We start from the raw sequence: 25,096 nt of genomic DNA, 5'->3' as shown, positions 1-25,096 counted from the left end.
GAGTTCTGAGTAAGTCCAGCTCTTCCATTTCAACCTATGATCAAAAAAATGAGTGACAAGCAGGAGCAGTGGTACACATCTGTTATCCCACACATTAAGGAAACTGAGGCATGAGGGTGAAACTTTGTGGTCAGCTTGGGCAATGAAGCCCGACTCAAAATAAAAAGCCACAGGTGTCGTTCAGAGGTAGATCAATGCCCCAGACCCACATCCCCAAATAATGAAAAACAAGTATAGAAACAATGTTTATACTTGTATATACTGTTCCTTATTTTTTTTAAGAGACCGTGAGCCAAGCAGAAACACACATACATAAAACACTTTAGATCTGAAACACATTAACACAGACTTAAAAAGACACCATCAATTAAGCATCATTCAGGATACACCTAAAATGCATTCTAGACACACTCGATCCTGACTCTGTAATAAAAGCTTCACTTTCCAGCACAACACCCTGAGATGGCAGCACACTGCATAACCGAACTCTACAAACGCACACAAAGGTAACATCATTAAAGGCTGTTCCTATGTCGACTTCACAAAAATTACTGCAAGATCGCCGGAGAGCGTTTAAACAGCAGCTCTGTCACCGTAAGAGATGAAGTGAATGGGGAAAACTAGGGAAGACTCCTGCCAGAACCGCCCCCCCCGCACCCTCCACCCCCCACCCCCGCCAGGGGCTCAATGCCCTCTTCATCGCCTCCATCTGCACAACTTTCTGGGATGCAGTGTGGACCCGAGGCTCCCTGCAGCTAGCGCTAACGCATTATTACCGTGATGCAACAAACCCACCTGGAAGTAAACACTAGCAACATAAGCGAGCAAAGTTTAGGTTTAAGCAATACAGAAAACCAGAAACCGAGCACGCCCAGCGGAGTCTACATGCTGCCTCGCGATCGGATCGTCCAAGGGGCAGAGGCAGGACGGAGTCACAGGGTCTAGCCCGCACTCTGGAAACCCCTGACAGCCCCCGAAGCAGGTTCCCGACACCCAGCGCGTCCCAGGCAGCTCGGCCCGGGCGGGGGCGCGGTCGGGACGGGGACCCGCGACCGTCCGGCCCGGTGCGGGACTGCGGTCTCCGGAGCCGCCCTCGGGCTGCTGGACAGCGCCCACGCCCGCGCGTCCCTGCCCGGGCTCGCCCCCATCCCGGAACTCCCGGGCACGAGCGGCGCGAGGCCGGAGCCGGGGCCCTGGCGCGCCAGGGAGACGCGCGCTGAGGTACCTGTGGCGGCGAGGCAGCTCCCGGGCGGCGGCGGGCGGCGGCGGCGGCGGCGGCGGCGCGGCGGAGCGCGGCCTGCGCGCTCCTGGCCCGCGGTCCGGTGTCTGGAGCCCGCCGTCTCCCTCCCGCTCGCCCGGCGCCCGCGCAGCTCCCCGCCCCTTCACCTCTCAACTCCTACCTTTCCCCTCCCGCTCCGCCGCCCTCCACACGTGCTCCCAGCGGCGTGCGCATGCGCAATCCGGCTGTGCCGGCGGCTCAGGCTCGCCCCCTGGCGGTCCTCTGCCACACAACCCCGGGAGGAAGAACTGGAGCCGCCTGGGGCCTGAAAATGGAAAAGGATGGCAAGCATCCCTTAGGAATTCTGACAGCACTGTCCGTCCCGGAGAGTCACCAAGAACAGGCACAAGAGGCTCGCGTTCTATGCTTTATAATGCCAGAGGATTAGAAGCGGGGCTGGGCGTGTGGCTCAATGGTGGAGCAATTGCCTCAGACCCTTGGGGCCCTGGGTTTGATCCTCAGCATTATCAATAAGAAAACAGGGAATTAGAAGCAGCTGAGTTAGGCAGCAGTTGACGAAGTAAGTACAGGAGCCTCCCACATCAAGGATGCTTAATGAGCGCTTACAAAGAAAGATGACTCAAAAAACAAGCTGGAGTCCTATTCCATTTCTGTTAAAAATGCAGTGTGGGGGGCAGTGTGGAAGGAGATAGTGATGTGTGGTCACTGTTTATTTTATTCCTAGGTGGAAGGATTATGGGTGTTTAAGTCTCTTTCACCTGCTGACGACTGGTCGTCAGTGGCCTGCATGTGTAACACATAATCTAAGAGCAACAGTTATGCTGAGTGATTGCCCTGGTCAAGGGCTGAGTTCCACATGTGCTCTCTCATTTGACCTTGAAAATAGAGGTGAGTCTCACAGGAGGAGGTAAGGCAGGTCCCAGGCACCCAGCAACAGCCCCAACCTTGTTTGCTATGCTTCCATTTGTCCTCATGTCCACCAGTGGAGAGAGTTCTTGAGCACACTACAAATGCCCAGCTCTTGGCTCTTCGAGTGTCAAAGGTCAGAAACCCCACCCCACCCCTTTCTTAGTACCCTAAACATGCTTCCATCACTCCACTTTCACTCACCCCTAAGACCTACCTAGGTAAAATAGAAGCTGTGGTACTCAAGGGTACCACAGAAAATACAATTAGAGTCACCATGCAAGACAGAAACCAGAGATGACCCTTCTGGCCACTTCAGCCCCAGTGATCCTCCTGGACCTTCTTCAAAGGTGTTTGTTTTTGTTTTTTGGTGGTCTCTCAACCTCTTCACTACACTGCAAAATGAATTTTCTTTCCAAGGGTCAGGCCGGCCTCCTTTCCTGTTCTGTTGTTGTGCCAATAAAACAGTATCAAGAACAAATGTCTTATCCCAGCACTCAAGAAAAGGATGCAATTGGATTTATGTGAGTTCGAGGCCAGCCTGGTTTACGTAGTAAGTCCAGGGCAGCCAGGGCTACAAAGTGAGAACCTGTCTCAAAATCAAATGTCTTTGGCCCCAGGTGACCTTTGGGATGGTTAGGCTGTGGAATAAGATGAGAGTTATTCTATAAAGCATGTTTCCCGGAGGGATGTAGCTCAGTTGGAAGACTGCTTGCCTAGCAACCACACAGCCCTGGGTTTGATCCCTACCACCAAGGACACTGGGTGTGGTAGCTCGTGCCTATAATCTCAGCCCTCAGGAGGTGTAGGCAGGAGGAACAGAAGTCCAAGGCGAGTCCAGGACACACAGAACACTGTCATTCCCCACTCCCCCAACAAGAAAAGGTGACCCTTGAGCTTAAACCTCAGAACTGAAAAAAAAAAAAAAGTGACCTGGTGTGCTTTTCCTGATTTCCCTTGTCAATGGACTGTGACATGGAATTGTAAGCCTAATAAACCCTTAGCTCCCCAAGTTGACTTTTTAAAATATTTATTTATTGTTTAATGCATACGAGTATTTTGCTCCCTGGTATATATACGCACCACATGTGTGCCTGGTGTCCAGGACTTCATCTTCCCCTGGAACTGCAGTTATAGATGGTTGTGAGCCACCACCTGTAGTTGCTGGAAGTAGAACCCAGGTCCTCTATAAGAGCAATAGTGCTTTTAACCACTGGGCCATCTCTCTCACCCCAATTCCCATCCCAAGTTAATTTAGGTTAGTGCTTTATCATAGCAACAGAGAAGCAAATGAAAATACCTGAGCTGGTAGCAAATGCTGTAACCCTAGCATTTTGGAGTCTGAGGTGCCAGGTGGTGGTGGCACATGCCTTTAATCCCAGCACTCAGGAGGCAGAGGCAGGTAGTTAGACAGAGTGAGTTCCAGGACAGCCAGGGCTACACAGAGAAACCCTGTCTCAAAAAAGGGGGGGATTAAAATCTTTTAATACCCTCCACCTGGTAAAACTTTTATTTTCACAACACACACACACACACAAGCACACAAGAGTATTGCCTGGCCTGGAGTAGACAACCCCTTCCCCATTTTTTAAATTTCCTTTTACATATATTCTTTTAAAACTAGTTAATCTCAAAATACTCTGAGGTTGGACTTTAGCCAGTGGGGAAAAGACACAGTCACCACCTGCATTAGAAAACCAAGTGCACTTCCTGCCCTGGTAAGCTTGCCAGCCCAACCTTTTGTGCAAAAAGAAATTGCACAAAATTGCCTTGCTAAGCTTTTTTTTACTCTGTTCCTGAGTCTTTGTTCAACACCAAGAATATCTGTCCAACACCAGGCAGTGGTGGCACAAGCCTTTAATCGCAGCACTGGAAGGCAGAGGCAGGAGGTTCTCAGTTTGAGGCCAGCCTGGTCTACAAAGTGAGTTCCAGGACAGCCAAGACTGTTACAGAGAAACCCTGTATTGGCAAAAAAAAAAAAAAAAATCTGTTTCCACCACCATGCCTGCTACACAGCAATCCATACTGAGCTACCTCTCCAGCAGAGCCTATCACGACCCTGCAGGGCTGAGCTCTTTTGCTGCTAAATTCCTGAACATACTGTGTTTCTAAACTCACATCACAGCAGTCACCTAGGGAAAAGTTAAAGTTAAACCAAGGTCTGCTGAGCCCTGGGCTCATTGAACTAAAAGTCCTCCCTCAAGAGAGGAAGTCAGGAGCTGGTGTCACTCCCATACTCTGCCCTTCCCCACCCAAGCTGTATTCTTCCAAAACAGCCTCCAAGACACAAGCATTTATTCTATTTTATTTTTTGATCTAGGGTATCACTACATTGTTATGGCTAGCCTGGGACTCTGCATTTAGAACAGGTAGTCCAGCACAAGGAACCAAGGAGCAATACACTGAGCCAAGCCAACCACACCCCTGGATTTCTCCACAACTTTTTCCTGCTGGCAAGGCCCAGCATTTGAGGGTGACAATGGAGCCTGTCAGAGAGCAATGCTGTCACTATTATGTGATCGGGGGCTTTGGTGGCATACCATGGAGGCAGCAGCTCAGGTGATCTTGCTGGTAGTGACATACACCCCTTCTGCTCTGCACCTGTGGTGGTCTGAATAAGGATGGCCCCCCAGAGACTCATATTCAAATGCTTGGTCACAGGGAGTGGCACTGTTGGAAAGGTTTAGAAGGAAGTGTGCTGCTGAAGGTGAGTTTTGAGGCTTTAAAAGCTCAATTTCTCTTTCTCTCCCTCCTCTTTCTTTCTGTTTTTCTTTTTTCGGGTTTTTTGAGACAAGGATTGTTTTGGACCCTGTTCTGGAACTTGCTCAGTAGACCAGGCTGACCTCGAACTCACAAAGATCTGCCTGCCTCTGCCTCCGCAGTGCTGGGATTAAAGGCGTGCGCCACCACGACGGGCTCTCCTCTTTCTGCCTGTGGACCAGGATACAGCTCTCAGCTCCAATACCATGCATGCCACCAAGCTCCCTCCATGATGATCACAGACTTGGAAGCTGAAAGTAAGCCCCCAGTGAAGTGTTTTCTTTTATAAGGGTCGCTGTGGTCATGGTGTCTCTCCACAGCAACAGCACAGGGCCTACGGCACCAGTCTGGACACCATGCACCACAATGCACAGGCCACAGCCTGGACACCATGCACCACAATGAACAGGCCAATGGGACTGCAAAGGAGGGGCCGTTGATGGCTACAGGTGCTTCCTACCAAGCTTGGTGACCTGAGTTTGATCTCTGAAACCCACATGGTGGAAGGGGGAAACTGAGTCCTGAATATTGTTCTCTGACCACCACGCCATGTGTGACATGGTGCATATATGTACACACACAAACTAAACAAAAAAGGTAATAATTATTTTTCTTTTGAGACACTCCAGCCCTGACTGGCCTATAACTTGTTATGTAGTGCAGGCTGGCCTGAAACTCGTGAGAGCCACCTCCGTCTGCCTTGGGATCAAAAGTGTGTACCACCACTACCAGCTTTCTGAGAAGCGCTCACACACAACACTTACACACAGAGGGGGAAGTGAAGAGGAATGTCTCTTTCTCCTTTCCCTCTCCTAGGTTATTGAGTTAATTTTTAAATTAATAACTACATAAAGACTATGGGTGTAGGACTGGAGAGATGGCTCAGTGGTTGAGAGCACTGGCTGTTCTTCCAGCAGTCCTGAGTTCAATTCCCAGTAACCACATGGTGGCTCACAACCACCTGTAATGAGATCTGGTGCCCTCTTCTGGTGTGCAGGCAGAACACTGTATACTTAATAAATACATAAATAAAAATAAATATTAAAAAATACTATGGGTGTAATTTAGTCACAGACCACTTGCTTAGCATGTGTAAAGCCATGGATTCAATCACACAGACACACACACACACACACACACACACACACACACACACACACTCTATAGTTTTTAAGTTTTACTAGTGGCATAATTCACATGTAAAAACAATGTTCTCATTTATGAGAACACCTCAGTGTCCCTCCAAGGCGACCTTACTAAGAAGCTGGGTGGCACCAGTGGCCATCTCAGGATGCTAGGAAAAGAACTCCATCCTCTTAGTCACGCAGCAGGGCACACTTTTGATGCAGCACTTGGGAGGCAGAGACAGGTGGACCTCTGTGAGCTTGAGGTCAGCCTGGTCTACATAGTGTGTTCCAGGACAGTCAAAGCTACACAGAGAGACCTTGTCTCAAACTGCCCCCAAACAGACAGACAGACAGACAGACAGACAGACAGACAGACAGACAGACAGACAGACAGACACACACACACACACACACACACACACACACCCATTGGTTCCAAGAACTGCCCCCTCTTGTTCCCACGGTCTTTACTAGTTACTCACTAGGGCCTTTCCAGCCAGGCAGCAGGACACTTCCCTACTCTTCTCATCAAGACCGTACTCACCTGTGCCCTACACAGGGTCCCACGGGACCAAGGTTCTGGTGCCATGCTCTTGATGGCTAGGACTCCAGCATGTGGCAAAGCTGCAGAAACAAGCATAAGGGGACGCCTGCCCCTGGTCTCCAGGAATGCAGGCCAGCAAGTGTGGCTTCGGAGTCCAGCTCCATTACTCACAGTCTGCTCTTGGCCTCGAATGTCCTTGCCTCCTCTCCAAGCCCATTTTCTCACTGGACTTCAAGGAAAAGTCCCTTTGCAAGATGGAAATGAAACATAAAAGAGCAACCCCAGGAAGCCCAGTGTGAGAACCTTTTTTATTCCAGCCATCACTGTCCTAGTTGTCAGCCAGGATGGCTGCCATTCAGGACAACTTGCTGACTGCTTCACTTTACCACAGTGGCTCTTAAAGGCACAGCCACCAAAAAGAGGCAGGTGAGACTGAAGTCACCTGGGATGCTCCAAGGGACCATTCTGCTGCAGTTCACCATGCAGCCGCTCTCAGCAGAAGGGTGTAGAGTCCTCACTGTGTTTACAGAGCAGAGCCTGGGGAACAAAGGCATCCACACCCTCACAGCACCATTCCACCCTCCCTGGTCACAGTGGAGCTGCAGTCCAGCGTGAAGCGTGGGCCCAAGGTCTGCAGGCCCATTCCTGGCCATCTGCTTTATCTTCCACACACAAAACCACCCCAAGTCACTTTAGTTGTCTCCAATCCAGGTCAAAGGATAGCAGGAGACATTCCCTTGGCGAAAAAGGACACATTCTTGTCCTGTATCTTGTATTGGTAAGTGAGGCTTTGATCCCGCCGGGCTGTGGGTTGCAACCTCCTCCAGAGGATCCTCAGCTGCAGAGAGGGAGAAGAATGAAGGACAGGGCAGCCACCAAGCACCCGCTCCACTGTGAATCCACTGGCCTCCTGGTTACCTTCCACTGCGGCTTCTATGACAGCTCAGGCAAATGTGTCATAGGGTATTGGGACTGACTTCTACAATAAACATTACCAGCCAAGAGAGAGTCAAGGTTTGCCTCTCCATGACAGCAGCTGTGTCTGCTTGCTTCTAGTAGAAATGTAAAGGATGAAAAAGACAATCCCAAGAAGAACAGTGGAGTATTTTCATGTATTTCCCTTTGATAAGTTTTCCCCTCCCTTCCTCTGCCCTTCCTTCCACTGTCCTCTTTCTGTTGTTATTTAGAGATAACTGTGCTATGTAGACCAGGCCAGCCACAAACTCATGGCCAGCTTACTGCTTCTGCTTCCAAGAGTGCTAGCATATGTCACCATACCCTCCCTCCTTCCTTTTCTATTTCATTTTAGTGCTAGGGTTTGAACTTGGGCCCTGTATTTGCTAATTAGCACTCTAACTCACCAATCACTCTTTTTTTTTTTCTTTTTGGTTTCAGGCTGGTCTCAAACTCACAGAGATCCGCCTGCCTCTGCCTCCTGAGTGCTGGGACTAAAGGCATGTGCCAACACCTTCTGGTTCACCAACCACTCTTTAGTCTTTAAAAAAGTATTACTTTTATTTTATAAGTGTGTGTTTACCTGTGTGTGTACCGGGTGAGTGTCTGATGCCCATGGAGACCAGAGGGGGTGTTAGATCCCCTGGAACAGGTGTTACAGATGGTTGTGAGTCACTGTGGTGCTGGGAACTAAACCTGGGTCTCCTGAGAGAGCAGTGAGTGCTCCTGACTGCACCATCTCTCCAGTCCCTCAGTCTTTTTTCTAAGCATGCCTTTGTGCTTGTCAGCTAGACTGATGGTGAAAATCAACATTAGTCTGTACATTCTACCCACCTCAGGAAAGACATGCACACTGTTGATGCTTTAACTGACTGAAATGCTTGGAAACAGGCTGGAGAGGGACACAGCTGTCCAGTCACAGCTGCCCTTTACCCACAGGTGCTACAACATAGCATTCCTCGGCTCAGCCTGCCAGCCTTGCCAAGATTCTCAACAGCCCTTGTGGGTGAAGATTGGTCAGTGTGAAATTAATTGGGAGCTCCAGGAATGAGCCAGACAAAGAAGTTAAAGGCACGGATCACAAGCGTTCCAGAAGATGGGCAGAAACTAGCTTCCCTCCAAACATTCTGCCAGAAGAAATCTGGTCCATGAGTATGGCCATTCTCAGTCGTTTTTCTTGTTTAAAAAAAAAAAAATTTTTTTTTTAAAGACAGGGACTTACCATGTAACTCTGGCTAGAATGGAGCTCAATATGTAGACAAGGGTGGCCTCAAACTCTCGGAGATCTGCCTGCTATCTGCCTCCCAAGTGCTTGATTTACTTTTTATTATTACTTTATTTTTGTTACTAGTGTTTTGTTTTTTGAGATGGGGGGGGGGTGTCTCACTATGTAGCCCTAGCTGGCCTGGGACTCACTATAGAGACCAAATGGGCCATGAATTCACAGAGATCCACCTGGCTCTGCCTCAGGTGTATATGTGTGTGTGTCCTCATGTGGGTATGTATGCTGAGTGCAGATACCTGCAAAGGCCAGAGACAGTGCCATGTTGTCTGGAGCTGGAGTCACAGGTAGTTGTGAGCTGCCAGATGTGCATGCCGGGAACTAAATTCCAGTCTTTCTTCTGAGACAACACAGAGTGCTCTCGGCTCTTAAGCCCTGAGCCATTCTTCAAGCCCTGTTTTTTTTTTTTTATTCTTTTTTTAAGGTTTATTTATTTATTATATATACAGTGTTCTGCCTGCATGTATGCCTGCACGCCAGAAGGTACCAGATCTCACTACAGATGGTTGTGAGCCACCACGTGGTTGCTGGGAATTGAACTCAGGACCTCTAGAAGAGCAGCCGGTGCTCTTAACCTCTGAGCCATCTCTCCAGCCTCCTCAAGCCCTGTTTAAAGTTCTTATTTATTTATTTGTCTATGCATGTGTATGCATGAGAGTGCACATGTACCAAGGCACATGGAGAAGTCAGGACAACCTGTGGGAGTCATTCTCTCCCTTCACCATGTGGGTTCCCAACTCAAGTCGTCAGGCTTGGCAGCAAGCATCTTTACCTGCTCAGCCATCTTGCCAGCCCCCAAATCTTTATTCTTTTTTAATTAATTAATTAATTAATTAATTAATTAATTTGGTTTTTCGAGACAGGGTTTCTCTGTGTAGCTTTGGAGCCAATCTTTATTTTTAAAGGAACTATGTGTGTTGAACAGAAAATGCAAATACTGCTATAGTGAAACAGAGGAATCCCGCTGTTATCTGATAGTGCAGCTGTAATCCACACTAGATAACTATCTCCTTTTTAGAACACCATTTTGGCCACAATGAGCCCTCAGGAAAAGTGCTTCCTGCCCCGGCAGTCTATACACCACCTGGTGCAGGGCCCCGACTCACACTCTCTAAACTCAGGACCCCCAGGTTTCCCTTCCACACGAAGCAGCCCACGGGCAGCCCGAGTACCTGTCCATGCACATCCTTGCAGAATCCCGTGGCCAGGCCCTCAGCTCGAAGGACCAGGTGGCTTTGATGACTAAGGCCATTCAGCAGGATGCCATTCTCCTTATCCTCAGCATCTCTGTTGTCATGCACAAGGGCGACCACATTTCCCTGCATCAGACACAAGATGGAAACCTGCTCCTTACCAAACAGGTACCAGGCTTTCAGGGTCTCCACACCCAGTCTCTGCATAGCCTCTCTCAGAGCGCTCCCCATCCCCGCTGCTGCTACTACAGCTTCTTCCTAAGAAAGACCCCTAAGGGGCTCCAGGACCCTAATTCCCATCATCTCCTGGACCCTATCACCAGCAAGTCCAACCTACACTTCCAATTCAATTCATCTAAAAGCAAGCAAACTCATTCTAGGCGCTCAGTCTCTATTCTTGAATACCAGGGGCTAGCAAGATGGCTCAGCAGGTAGAGGCACTTGCCATCAATCTTGATGATGTGAGTTCAATCCAACCCCAAATGGTGGAAAGAGAAAGAACTCCTGAAAGTTTGTCTGTGGCATGTTCATGCCCCCACTACCAAATTAAACTGTTAGGTTTTTTTTTTTTTGGGGGGGAGAGAGGGAGGTGGGGGGAGAATGGCAGTGGGGGGTATTATGAGACATTGTTTCTCTTCATAGCTCTGGATGTCCTGGAACTTGCTCTGCAGACCAGGCTGGCCTGGAATTCAAGAGTTCCACCTGCCTCTGCCTCCTGAGTGCTGGGATTAAAGGTGTGCGCCACCACCACCCAGCCAAATTAAGTATTTTTAAAAATTTTCACTTAATTGCCAACATTCTGCCAAGCACCATTCAGTCAGTCCATAGTTCCCAAGAACTCACTGTATACCACATAACAAAGGAAAGAAAGGAGATCTGAGCCCAGAGATAATCCAGGGTGAAAAGTCCAGCAAGAAAGAGGCATGGGGTAGGGAGATCTCAAAGTGACCATAGGGAGAACACATGACCTAAGTCCTGATGGCTAAGCAAAAGCCAAACAGAGATGGAGGGTTACCCCAACAAAAAGTGACAGCTTGGGGGTATACAGTTCAGTGGTAGAGTACTAGCCACCCTTCTTCCACAACCTTCCAAGTGCTGGGGATCATAGACACATGACCCTGTATACAGCTGCATTTTACATTTTTGAATTTCATGCGTCACAGGCTACCTGGAACTCAGTGTGTGGCTGAAGAAGAGCTTGAATTTCTGACCCTCCTGCCTCTGCATCCCAAGTGCTGAGGTTACAGGCATACACCACCAACCCAGTCTGTCTATACAGTGCTGGTGATCTACACAAGCATGTCACTGACTGAGCCCCAGCCCTACTTTACCTTTTTTTTTTTTTTTTTTTTTGAGACAGGGTTTCTCTGTGGCTTTGGAGGCTGTCCTGGAACTAGCTCTTGTAGACCAGGCTGGTCTCGAACCCACAGAGATCCACCTGCCTCTGCCTCCCGCCTACTTTGCCATTTTTAAAGTTGATTTAGTGAAAGGTTCTAGGCTCAATCCCCAGAACTTTCGCCTAGGAGGAAAGAAAACCTAAAGGAGTTTGTAGTCATTACTCTAACTGATCTTCAAAACTCACTAAGGAAGGTCCACAGGGCACAGAGGCCAGGACTACAGCACTGTCCCACAGTGCTCAGCAACCTTTAATTTTGAGGGGGTTATTATTTAGCAATGCCAAGTAGGGTAAAAGGAGGATGGGTGGAACAAAGAATTTCTGGGTCTGCCAGAGGAGAGCTAAACTGGAAGCAAACAGAGAAAGCATAGCACCCAAGTTTGGGTCGAGACCACAGCAGAATTCTAACAACAGCCCCTTGGTACCTTCAATTCGCAGCAGACAGTGGCTCTGCAGTACTGCATGAAGTCCAGCACAGCAACTGCCTCCAGGCCCAGGCTCAGCAGCACACTGAGGTTGTCCACCAACAGCACTGGGAACTTCCACGGGGTTTCCCCACTGTCCACGGGCTTCAGGGAGTCCCGAACAAACTGATACAGCGACTGTAGGTTCCCTGCACTGGCCTCCCTAGAGACACAGGAAAGAAGTCACCAGAGTTCACTCTGCCAATGCTTTATTTTATTGTGAGACTGCCTCATGAACCCCAGGCTGGCCTTGAACTCACTATGGAGCCAAATCAAGGGTGACCTTGCTTTGCTGATCTTCCTCTTTCCATATCCTGAGTGCTTCCTTGCATACATGACACCTGGTTTTATGCAGTGCTGGGTGTCAAACACAGGGCTTCATGAACACTAAGCAAACACTGTCAACCCTGCTCCAGTCCCAGCTTTTCTCTTCTCTTCAGAGTGTCACTTTAGAACTGACCTGGAATGCACTATCCTATTGTCTCACCTTCCAAGTGCTAGGATTATGGGCATGTGCCACCATGCCCGGCTCTACATATGTTTATCTGGGACAAAGTGGCACCAAGGAAGACCAGAAGAGGCAAAGAACTGGAAAAGAAAACACACACACACACACACACACACACACACACACACACACACACACACACACACACGTCCAATTCAAGTATTTTCTGTGGCCCTACTAAATACAAAGGTAAAATACTTAAGGCTACAAAAAATGAGCAAGCCTTGGGGCCCTGAAGAGATATCACAGAAACCTTGCATGGTGATCCACGCCTATAGTCCCAACTACTACAGAAGCAGGACAACAGCAAGCTGGAAGCCAGCCTGGGAAAGGCAGTGAGACCGTCTCAAAAGAAGGATATAAAATAACAGAAGAGAACCATGCAGCCTCTCAGTCTGAGAGCTATGGCACCTAGAAGAGTGAGTCAGATTGGGCAAGCCAAAGAGGCTTCCCAGGAGATCCTGTGTTGCTAGAGGAAGTTAAACAGCAGTTCAGGTGTCTCGGGAAGGGTGGCAGACTATGGGCTGCTGGTACACGTGTTTCTGACACATAGGGATCAACCCACCTCCACCTTCCCCAGGGATGTTGCAAGCAGCCATTTCCTAGCAGTGGGAGGAGGAATGAAGCATAGTGCCCAGGGCAACCACCCTCCCCGCTGGCATTGGGCTATCACTCTAAAAGGAGAACAGCTCCCCACACACTGGGATCAGGTATAGTGAGCCCCTACTGTCAGAGGATAAAATCAGGATGCTAGGGAAGCTCTCTCTCTGTCTATGTGTCTGTGTGTCTGTCTCTGTCTCTCTGTCTGTCTGTCTGTCTGTCTGTCTCTCTCTCTCTCTCTCTCTCTCTCACACACACACACACACACACACACACACACACACACACACACACACACACACACACACGCACGCACGCACGCACGCACATTCTCGATCGTACATGCAAGCCATTGCACACAGGAAGGGTGTATCTGAAAGAGTAGGGCGGTGGGGAGAGATCTTTCATGACTCCTTTGTGAAAGAGAAAGAACAGCAGCCAAGTCAGGGCTGACATTCAGAAAAGTTGAAAAGTGCCAGCACAGCCGGTCTAGACCTGTGACGATGAAAACCAAACAAGATGGCAAGTTTTCTGTCGATGTCGTTACAGAGTCACATGGGAGACATTTAGGCTCGCTGGTCATTTTTCCTCCCTCAACTACCCAGTCTATTGCTATAAAGCCAAAATAGCCAGGGACAATAAGCTAACAAATAAATGTGGCTATGTTCCAATAGAATTGTATTTATAAAAACAGGTCACTGGCCCATAACCCTCAGTTTCTACATGAAGGCAAGAAAAAGCAAAGGTGTTGCCCTAGGGGTCCCGGCCAGAGAAACAGCACATCATTTCACTGTCCACACTGGCTGCGAATGATGCTTGCTATAGCTCTGGGGACCACCATACCACCAGCTTCAGCAACAGAGGGGAGTGTCTGAGCCTTGAGGCCACTTCTGCCTCCCCACACAAGCAGAAGGAAGCACACTCAGCTGCCCTCGTCTGCCCCACCTACCAGCTGCCCCCACCTACCAGCTGCCCCCACCTACCAGCTGCCCCCACCTACCAGCTGCGCAGTCTGACCTGAGGAACTGCAGGGGGTGAGGCTCCTCCTGAGCATGGAAGAAGATGTCCACTGAGGACTTGAGACCCTCCAGGAACACGAGCTGCCCTTGCTCCCGTGCTGCCGTCAGGCTGACACCCTAAACATGACAGAAGGCGGAGTGAAGCACTGTGCCCTGTGGGAACCAGCTAAGAAGAGGGTACAAGACATACTCCAAACCCCACAAGTGTTTCTGTCTGCTCCTGTTCTGCTTTCAGATGTTTACAATAAGGACTCAGGCATCCCAAGCAGACCTTGACTTAAAATGTTGTAGAGGATGACCTTGAATTTTTTTTTTCCCCCCTGAGACAGGGTTTCTCTGTGTAGTCCTGGAACTCCCTCTATAGACCAGACACTTTTCCTTTCCTTTCTTTCTTTCTTTCTTTTTTTTTTTTTCTTAAAGATTTATTTATTATGTATACATCGCTCCTCCTCATGTATGCCTGCAGGCCAGAAGAGGGCAACAGATCTCATGATAGATGGTTGTGAGCCACTATGTGGGTGCTGGGAATTGAACTCAGGACCTCTGAGCCATCTCTCAGCCTGACCAGACACCTTTTGTTGTTGTTTGTTTTGAGACAGGGTCTCACAATACAGCCTTGGCTGTTCTGGAACTCACTATGTAGGCTGGACTGGCCTTGCACTTACACAGCTCCTCCTGTCTCTGTCTCCCGAGTACTGGGATTAGAGCCTTGGGCTTCCACACACAGCCAGGCAGGAAAACTTCCACTGGCCACAGTCAGCAGGTTTGATTCACTGTCATCTACAAGCACTGGGTCTAGTTCTATAGGTTTTCAGGAAAACACACCCAGATTCTGCTTTAATTATTTACATAAGGGGTTCAGGGTCCCAAGATTTCCTTAGTCCCTCCTCTGCTAGGTTCTCCACAATTTAAAAAGATAAGCCCAGCCTCTTAACACATGCTCTTGAAAAAGAATGTCACCACAGAGGGCTAAAATACTTACCAGCTTCTGTGCCACAATATTATAATGGCTGAAGGACTGGACAAGTGCCACAAAGCAGACTTTACAATTAGCTAGAAAACAAAATAAATTAACTTTTTAAACAAATCCTCTGGAAACAGAAGCTGTGAGGTGAGGCAGGTCTAGACAGCACCCAGAGGCCTTGGACTCTGATATGATTGTGCTTAATTTCATTCTAAGACGAATCTCCCCCTGAAAAGGGGCCTGGGCATCATGGGTAAGCCAAGACCATGTGGAGATACACAGATGAATAGAATGGGTTAATAATTAAGAGAGATAGCCAATAAGAAGCCTGAGCCATAGGCCAAACAGTTTATAATTAATATAAGCCTTGGTGTGACTATTTGGGACTAAAAGGCTGTGGGACCTGGTGGGACAGGAAAATCCATCTACAGGGGCTGCTTTACAATTTCAGTAGTTTAGCCCATTGTTGTGGCAGGAAGCAATGCAGCATTTAGGCAGACATGGTGCTGAGAACTCTACGTTTTGGTTTTTTCTTTCCGAGACAGGGTTTCTCTGTGTAGAATTGGAGCCTGTCCTGGAACTCACTCTGTAGACCGGGCTGACCTCAAACTCACAGTGATCCACCTGCCTCTGCCTCCTGAGTTCTGGGACTAAAGGTGTGTGCCACCAACGTCCAGCAAGAACTCTACATTTTGATCCCCAGGCAACATAAAGTAAACTGTGTCCCACATTGGGCATGGCTTGAGCATATATCAGACCTCAAAGCCTGCCCCCACAGTGATACACTTCCTCCAACAAGGTCACACTTCCGAGTGCCACTCCCTATAGGCCAAGCATTCAAACACATGAGTCTATGGGGGCCATACCTGTTCAAGCCACCACACCCCTCCTCTTTATTTTGAGATAGGGTCTCATATAGCACACGCTGGTCTTCAACTCTCTGTATAACCCAGGATGACCTTGAACTCTATTTTTTTCTTTTAATTTTTCTTTTTTTTTTATAAACTAAGTTTATTTTATGTGCAATTGGTGTGAGGATGCCATATCCCCTGGAAGTAGAGTCACAGACATCTGTGAGCTGCTATGTGGGTGTTGGGAATTGAACTTGGGTCCTCTGCAAGGGCAGCCAGTACTCTTAACCACTGAGTCACCTCTCCAGCCCCTTCTTTTAATTTTCCAAGACAGGGTCTCACTATGTAGTTCTGGCTGTCCTGGAACTAGTTCAGTAGTCCAGGCTGGCCCCAAACTCAGAGAGATCCACTTGTCCCTGCCTCCCAAGTGCTGGGATTAAAGGAGTGCACCACCACTGGTTCTATTTATTTTTTAATATTATGTATATAGATATTTGAACCAAACTTATGTTTGTGCACCAAGTGTCTGTCTGGTGCCCTTATACACCCGAAGAGGGCGTCAGATCCCCTGGAACTGAAGTTACACACTTGTAAGTCACTATGTGGATGCTGGGACTCAAACCTGGGTCTTTCTTCTGTACAATCAGCCAGCACTTTTGACTACTGAGCCATTTCTCCAGCCCCTGACCTTGAACTCTTGGTTCTCCAGCCTCTAACTCCTGAGTGCTGAGATTACTAGCATGAGCTCCCACACCTGGTTTATATGGTGCTGGGAATTCAACCCCAGGTTTCATATACATGAAGCAAACACTCTATCTACAAACTGAGCTACAACCCCAAGTCCCAAAGATGCATAAAAAAATTACTAATGTGCCTGGCAGTGGTGGCACATGTCTTTAGCCCCAGCACTTTGGAGACAGAAGTGGGCAGATCTCAGTGAGTTTGAAACCAGCCCGGTGTACAAAGTGAGTTCCAGGACTTTTACAAAGAGAAACACTGTCTCAAAAAAACTAACTAACTAACTAACTAAATAAATAAATAAATAAATATTGTGTGTATGCATGATGTATATGTATAGAAATCAGAGGACAAGTTGAAGCGTTGGTGGTGCATGCCTTTAATCCCAGCACTTGGGAGACAGAGGCAGATGGATCTCTGTGAGTTCAAGACTAGTGTGGTCTACAGAGCTAGTTCCAGGACAGGCAGGGCTGTTACACAAGTACTTTTACCTGCTGAACCTTCTTACCAAGCCAAAATGTACTTTTTTCCTTTTGTTTTCTAGGACAGGGGATTAAACCCAGTTCTACAACTAACTTAATCTCCATACTTTGTTTGGTTATCACAACTTTCTGTCTGTCTTTCTGTCTGTCTGTCTATCTAGGGGGAAGGAGGGCTGTGTACCTGTACCGGGTATGAATATGGAAGACAGAGGAAAATGTGTAGGAATTAGTTCTACTCTCCCACCATGCGGGTCCTGGGGATTGAACTCAGTAGGTCATCAGGCTGTGCCTTTTCCCAACTGAGCTACAGCCCTGGTCCCTAAATACTGTGTGTGTGTGTGTGTGTGTGTGTGTGTGTGTGTGTGTGTGTGTGTGTGTGTGTGTGCGTGCGTGCGCGCGCTCGGAGGCCAACAATCAGCATCAGGAGGCCTGCTCTCCATTTTATTTTCGGAGACAGGGTCTCTCTCTCACTGGATCTGGAGCTCACTGACTGGCTAGGCTGACTGGCCACTGAGCTTCCAGGGATCTACCCAACTCTTCCCCTCACACCCTCCACCCTCCTACCCTGCCCCCCCACCCCTGTGCTGTGGCTACAGATCCGCACCATGTACAGCTTTTACGGAAGTGTGGAGATCTGAGCTCAGGTACTCATGCTTGCATGGCATTTTACCAAATGCACTACCTCCATGACTCCTAGGCACTTAATTTTATTCTGTTGTAAATTGTGTCTCTTTTCCAATTTTGTTGTGTGCTTATATATAGGAAAACAACTGATAATCAAGAAACTCTGGCTATTTAACTGAGCCTTATTCATTCTAATAATTTGTCCACAAATTATTTTGCTTTTCTATGATGTAGAATATAAAAATCACATCATCTGGGAAAACATTACTTCAAAACTGTAAATTAGTGCAACTAGGCACTATCATGGCTGTCGAGCACATCCTCAAAGAGAATCCAACGATGGATGAGTCTTGTGCTGGAGATGTAGCTAAGTTAATAAAATGCTTACCTAGTCTTCATGAAGCACTGAGTTGGATCCCCAGCACTGAATAAAAACAGGCATGGTGGCACATATCCATAATCCTAGGACTTTCGAGGTGGAGATAGGAGGATCTGAAAGTCTGGGTCATCCTCAGCTACACAGCAAGTTCAAGAATAGCTTGGGCTACAGGAAAGTTGGTTTCACTATAATACCACCACCACGAAAAAAGAAAAAAATTGGGGAAAGAGACTTCTCTAATATATTTCCAAATATAAACAGCAGAGCCCATGTTCTTCAGGAAGCAGTTATTGCGATGGCAAAATATTAACAGAGTTAGGGGGTCTAACACAACAACTAAGAAACAGCTGAGGCAGGAGGCCACACAAGGACTTCAGTGAGGTGGTGGCTACCACACAGTCCAGGGAGAAGGCAAGGTGGCGAGGAGGGAAGGCAGAATGGAGATCTGATGGGCACATGCCATTCTTTGGCAGGGCCTAATGATGCTCCAATAACCTGTTACCTAATAGAGTAACTTACTGACTACCCAAATACCAAAGCCAAGACTAGTCAACGCTCTTCCCATTGGTTCCTTAGGGTTTTTCTTCTCTACTTTCTTCGCTGTTCTTGTGTTTGTTTGTTTGTTTGAAACAGATGTCTTTGTGTAGCCCTGGATGTCCTGCCTCCCAAGTATTGGTTTTAAAGGCATGTGCTACCATGTCCAGCTAGACAATTACTTATTTCTGTTTTAATTTGAAGTTGCAGGTGGTTATGAGCCACCATGCAGATAATGGGAATTGAACCCAGGTCCTCTGACAGAGTAGCCAGTGCTCTTGAAGGAACCAGCTTCCTTTTGGCAGCCATAACAGCCGAACACGTGCTTGCCATAAACCTGCCTTGGTCACGTAGAGGTCAGATGCCTGTCTCGTGACAAGGAACCTTAGTCACTTAGAGGTCAGATGCCTGTCTTGTGACAAGGAACCAATCAGAAGTTAGCTGGTGGCGCTATGCTTTACGACCCTGGGTGTGCTTTACGGACAAGCGCACGACAATGACGTAGAGAGCATAGCAACCACCCTGGGAGGGCCTATGGGCCATAACAACCAGTTGACCAATCAACACAGGGCAAGCCCTCCAAGCCTGGAGGCACACCAATCGTGAGCCTGTGCGTACCCCTAGACACTCCCCTTACGCTGCCCTATAAGATCTTTTGGGAGCCCGTTGGAGCCATCTTTTCTAGCCATCCGCCATGGCAGGTGGGTGAAAGACCCGAGCTAACATAGGGTTAGCTCGTTAAATTACAATAAAGCCTCGTGCAGTTTGCAGCAAGCTCTCGAATCCGCCTGGTGATTGGGGTGACCGCGAACCTGGCCTGAGACCCCGGATACTTGAGTTTTCGGGGGTCTAACACTCTTAACCTCTGAACCATCTCTCCAGACCTGAGTTTCCTTTTCTATAGCATCAGGGAGCTACATACCTTTGAGGTAGAAGGAGAGGAAGTGATGCACAAGAAAGCTGCCATCTGTCTTGGCATCACAGAGTAGAGTCAGTTTCCCCTGCAAGTTAAGAAGATAAGGGAAATCAGACCCACTGTGAAGACGTAAGCCCCAGCAGAAAATCAAGTCACTTATGTATATTCCTATACACCAACAGCAACTTGTTAATGACATATATACTAAATTAACCCAAAGAGGAATAAACATCAGAGTGGAGGAGATGTCTCAGGGGGTAAATCACTCACTCACTGTGCAATAATGAGGACCTGAGTCTTAATTCCTAGAACTTGAGTAAAGTCAGACCCAGTACTGAGCATCTGTAAGCTCTGTGCTTCTGCAGGGAGACAGGAGGCAAAGACCCAGAACCTCTAGAAGTCCTTGCATCAGCTAGTATATGCAGTGAACAACCTTCCCAAAACAAACAGGACTGACTACCACACCCACACCAGGGTATGTGTGCAACTGCATTCAGATCCACACACACATACACACAAAGATTAAAAACTGAAAAAATGCTGGGTGGTGGCAGCGCACACCTTTAATCCCAGCACTCGGGAGGCAGAAGCAGGTGGATCTCTGTGAGTTCGAGACCAGCCTGGTCTTGAAGGGACCTGCTCCCCTTTCGGCAGCCATAACAGCCGAACACGTGCTTGCCATAAACTTGCCTTGGTCACTTAGAGGTCAGATGCCTGTCTCGTGACAAGGAACCCATAAGAAGTTAGTCACTAGAAAGTCAGATGCCTGCCTCGTGACAAGGAACCAATCAGAAGTTAGCTGGTGGCGCAATGCTTTATGACTCTGGGTGTGCTTTACAGACAAGCGCACAGCAATGACATAGAGAGCATAGCAACCACCCTGGGAGGGCCTATGGGCCATAACAACCAGTTGACCAATCAACACAGGGCAAGCCCTCCAAGCCTGGAGGCACACCAATCGTGAGCCTGTGCGTACCCCTAGACACTCCCCTTACACTGTCCTATAAGATCTCTTGGGAGGCCCTAGGAGCCATCTTTTCTAGCCATCCGCCATGGCTGGTGGGTGAAAGACCTGAGCTAACATGGGGTTAGCTCGTTAAATTACAATAAAGCCTCGTGCAGTTTGCAGCAAGCTCTCGAATCCGCCTGGTGATTGGGGTGGCCGAGAACGTGGCCTGGGACCCCGGATACCTGAGTTTTTTGGGGTATCTAACAGTCTACAAGAGCTAGTTCCAGGACAGCCTCCAAAACCACAGAGAAACCCTGTCTCGAAAAAAACAAACAAAACAAACAAACAAAAAAAACTGAAAAAATATCAGGGCTAGAGAGATGATTTACAAGTTATGGGAATATACTGCTCTTGCAGGTACCAGGTTTGGTTCCTCATACCAACATCAGGCAGCTCACAACTGCCTATAACTCTAGCTCCAGAAGGATCTAACAATGCCTCTAGGCTCTACAGACACCTGCGCTCATATGCAGACACACATGAGTATACATAATTAAAAATAAATACAAGATGTTAAAAAATAAGAAAATCTGTTCTCGGGGCTGGAGACATGGCTCAGAGGTTAAGAGCACCAACTGCTCTTCCAGAGGTCCTGAGTTCAAATCCCAGCAACCACATGGTGGCTCACAACCATCCCTTATGAGATCTGGTGCCCTCTTCTGGTGTGCAGATATACATGGAAGCAGAATGTTGTATACATAATAAATAAATAAAATCTTTAAAAAAAAATTAAGAAAATCCGGTCTCCAGAGCCACTGCCAGGATAGGCTCCAAAAAAGCAACACAGAGAAACCCTGTCTCGAAAAAAACAAAATAAATAAAACAAAACAAAAAACAAAACAAAAATAAGAAAATCCATTATTAGCTGGGCAGTGATGATGCACACCTTTTATCCCAGTGCTTGGAAGGCAGAGGCAGGTGTATATCTGAGTTCAAGGCCAGCCAAGTGAGTTCCAGAACAGCCAAGCATACACAGAGAAACACTGTCTCAAAAAGGAAAAAACAAGTCTCTGCAGTGTCTAGCAGCTACCTGCTCCAGCCATTTTTACTTCTGTAAGTAACAAAGAACATCTGGATCAAAGGGTGTCACCTCAATGCTGTGTCAACTTTTGGCAAACTTGCCTAAAGCCTCGGGGTTTCCGTGCCCAGCCCCCCCCATAAAATGCAAATCACACGCCGGGCTTTAAACCGCCTTTCCCACCTTCTGCAGTCATTTCTTGTCACTGTGAACCTGGGAAATGCCCTAGCAACTCGAGAAACTGGGGGCTTGGACAGACAAGAACTGCTGCACAAATGAAATCCACAAGGATCTATTCAAACTTGCAATTTGCCTGACACCACAGGGGTCATAAAAGGCTTTCCACACGTGGTATGCTCACTGCAAATTATAGAACAAGACCGCTATACTCCTGGGAGAAGTAACCTCTACGTGAAAATGTGGAGTGAGGAGGCTGAGGAAAGCAGAGTAGTCGGGCTATGCGGAATGCTTTGCGCAACCAGATGTTGAACTGTGAACAGTTCTCAGACACCATGAGAACGGGGAAGTGGGGAAGCAGTGTTCGGTGCAACCTATCGAATGCCCCAGGGGTGGAGGGGAGACTCGGGGCAGGTGAGAGGCTCCTCTCCAGCCTGCTCGGCAACTACCTCCGGGCGCCAGGGCGGCACGGAGCACGCGCTCCCAGGGGCTGGAAGCGGTGTGCAGGGACGCTAAGCACACGCCGGGCGGTGCAGAAGCCCACCTTACGCAGGCCCAAGCATCATCCAACCTCACCCTCTCCAGACTACAACTCCCAGGTGCCCTGGGTTACGGCAGGCGCGCCAGCCCCACCGCGCGGCGTTCCGGATGCTATCTTCCCGCGTGCTCCGGAACACGCCCCCTTCCGGGGCCCCGACATCTTACCTGCTCCGTCCCGTCTGGGGTGGTGCCGAGAAGGTTATTGAGTTCCGGGAACATTGGGAACGGGGATGAGAAATCAGGGTTCTACAGACAGAATGAAGGCCGAAGAGCAACACCCGCGAGACCTTGCTCGCGCGTGAGAAAGTGCGCGTGCGTGCGCCCACTGCCCGCGTCAGCCAATCAGGCTTGGGCCCGTGACGCTCTGCCGCTGCGCAGGCGCGTGAGCACGTGTGCGGGTGATGCTGAGCCGTCGAGCGATCCCTCATCCCCGCATTGGGCTGTGCTGCTGGGGTCAGTAGTTTTGGGCCCACGTGTGGCCGGCACTGCCTCACGGCTTAGCGCGCGAGCGAGCGAGCGAGCGAGCCTCCTCCTCTCTTGGGCAGGCTCCCTCCGCACATCCGGGTCTTGGTCCCTTCATGGACAAACTTGGGCTAGATCCATGGAACATATAGGGAAGGTGCTGGCGGGACCTTCGCAGAAAGCGAAAAACAAAACTTACTAGCACAGAGCTACATCCTGAAAAGGTTTTGCATAAAAGCGAAAGACAAGGGGCTAAAGAGATGACTCAGGTATTTAAAAAGCTCTTGTTGCTCTTCCGGAGGGTCGGGCATTGGATTACTAACCTTCAACTCCCGCTCCAGGGGTCCCGACGCCCTCTTCTCACACTGATCTGATTCTCACTATCCACGTGGCAGTTCGTAACCCTCTGTAACTCCATCCCAGGGAATCAGATACCTCTTCCTGCCTCCAAGGGAATCAGGCATAAAAATGGTGGATGCAGTCAAAACATGCATACACATATTTTAAGTGATGGCCTTCTTAAAAGAAAAAAAAAGAGGGTTAGAGATAGAGGTCAGAGGAAGAGCACTTGCCTAACATGTGGAAAACCTATGCTTCAGTCTTGTTACAGCAAAACAGCACAAAACACTGGTGCTGACAGCTGTGACCAGTACTCGACAGGCAGAGAGAGGCAGGTGGATCTCTTGAGTTAGAGGCCATCCTGGTCTACAGATTGAGTCCCAGGACAGCCACGGCTACTACACAGTGAAACCCTGTCTCAAAAACTCCAAACAAAAGGAATAAAAATAATGAAATATATACATACTAAAACATACATTCGTGTAACAACAATGAAAGAGGTCATGAGTGTGAAAGAGCAAGGAGAGGTGTATAGAAGGATTTAGAGGGAGGGAAGAGAAATAATGTAACTATATTATAATCTCAAAAGAAATAATTAGAAAAGAATAGCAATAATTATAAGGGGCTGGAGAGATGGCTCAGTGGCTAAGAACACTAGCTGGTCTTCCAGAGGTCCAGCAACCACATGGTGGCTCACAACCATCTGTAATGAGATCCGGTACCCTCTTCTGGCATGCAGGGATACATGCAGACAGAACACTGTATACATAATAAATTAAAAGAAATAAAAAGAATAATTATTAAAAAAACTTTCTCACTGGATGGTGGTGGTGCACGCCTTTAACCCCAGCACTCAGGAAGCAGAGGCAGGTGGGTCTTTGTGAGTTCGAGGCCAGCCAGCTCTACAGAGCTAGTTCCAGGACAGGCACCAAAGCTACAGAGAAACCTTGACTAGAAAAACAAAAACCAATAATAATAATAATAATAATAATAATAATAATAATAATAAATTAAATTAAAAAAGGAAAAAAAACACAAAAAAGTAAAACAAAACAAAAACCAAAAAAAAAAAAAAAAAAGAGTCCACTCTCTGTAGGTAATGTAGAGAGAAGCAAAAGATAAAGGATTTTAAGTAGTTGTCAGGGTTCGAGAGATGGCTCAGCAGTTAAAGAGCACTGGCTGCTCTTCCAGAGGACCCAAGTTCAATTCCCTGCACCCACATGACAGCTCCCAACTGTCATGCACATGGTGAGAAGATGGATATGTAAGCAAAGCACCCACACATAATAATATTTTTTCCCTTGAGACAGCACTGTCCTGAAACTTGCTAGGTAAACCAGGCTGGCCTCCAACTCATATCTGCCTGCCTCTGCCTCCTAGGTGCATGAATTAAAGGTGCGTGCCACTGTGCCTGGGGCAACACATTTTAACAAAGAAAGTGTGATTGGAATATACCCTGTATGCCTGTCCTCGAAGTCTTTGCAATGAAGTTTCTCTTCTGGGGATGATTCTTTTGCCAAATATTCAGTTGATTTTAAGTCATTCCTTCAGGTCTTTGGTTCCAGTGTCACTGTATCTTGGAAGCCTTCCGTAAGGGACCTGCTTAAATCGTGTAGCTTTGTTCTAACCTAATGAGCCCCTCAGATCATGAAAGAAAAGTGAATTCATCAAAGTCAAGCTTATCTATATTGCATTTGTGGAAATAGCATGCCTAGGGCCTGTTACCAAGGGAAGAGAGAGTTAATAGGATTTGGGAAAGGGTGTGTGGAGCTTAAGTGAACTTTTGCTTTTTGTTTGTTTTTCAATATGTTAAGTTCAGGTGGGTTGTAAATGAAGCAATGTTTTTTATACGCCCAAAGCTAAACACAGCTGTGTGTAAAAGGGTCAGTAATTGGCTTCGGTATTTTTGCAAAAACTACAAGATTAAGATAAGGAACAAAATGACTGATCTGAAGCTGTACACTTGGGATGGAAATCAAGGCCTACTTCTCTGAGTCAAAATGAGTTAGAATTACAGTCCAAAATGCTCTCTTTGAGCAGGGATAGTGGTACATATTTTAATTCCAGCAT

General features: G+C 48.0%; 1 protein-coding gene across 2 annotated transcripts; it reads right to left on the bottom strand.

The window, feature by feature from the left end:
- Positions 1–6,866: 6,866 nt before the first annotated feature.
- Elp6 (elongator acetyltransferase complex subunit 6) lies at positions 6,867–22,566 on the bottom strand. Of its 2 annotated transcripts, none has more exons than XM_027414667.2 (7): positions 22,391–22,562; positions 19,488–19,566; positions 14,976–15,046; positions 13,992–14,110; positions 11,828–12,029; positions 9,986–10,132; positions 6,867–7,415 (listed from the first exon to the last, which is right to left on the bottom strand). In XM_027414667.2, exons 1-7 carry the CDS (start codon positions 22,442–22,444, stop codon positions 7,290–7,292), a joined length of 798 nt encoding a protein of 265 aa, XP_027270468.1. In that variant the 5' UTR covers positions 22,445–22,562; the 3' UTR covers positions 6,867–7,289. The 2 variants fall into 2 exon arrangements, with proteins under 2 accessions (XP_027270468.1, XP_035299890.1); XM_035443999.1 differs by lacking the exon at positions 6,867–7,415 and adding an exon at positions 7,447–7,556 and having other exon boundaries at positions 22,391–22,566.
- Between the last annotated feature and the right edge of the window lie 2,530 nt (positions 22,567–25,096).

Source organism: Cricetulus griseus, chromosome 4 (genome assembly GCF_003668045.3).
Source record: "Cricetulus griseus strain 17A/GY chromosome 4, alternate assembly CriGri-PICRH-1.0, whole genome shotgun sequence".
NCBI lineage: Eukaryota > Metazoa > Chordata > Mammalia > Rodentia > Cricetidae > Cricetulus > Cricetulus griseus.
The sequence above is the reverse complement of the archived record's forward strand: the minus strand, read 5'-3'. Positions and strand labels throughout refer to the sequence as shown.

Excerpts from the sequence above, each read along its gene's own strand:
- Elp6 (XM_027414667.2), bottom strand. The coding sequence starts at position 22,444 with ATGTTCCCGGAACTCAATAACCTTCTCGGCACCACCCCAGACGGGACG. Across the intron at positions 15,047-19,487 it reads CCTCTCCTTCTACCTCAAAG|CTAATTGTAAAGTCTGCTTT; the intron begins GTATGTAGCTCC and ends TTTGTTTTCTAG. Across the intron at positions 12,030-13,991 it reads CACCCCCTGCAGTTCCTCAG|GGAGGCCAGTGCAGGGAACC; the intron begins GTCAGACTGCGC and ends CTGTGTCTCTAG.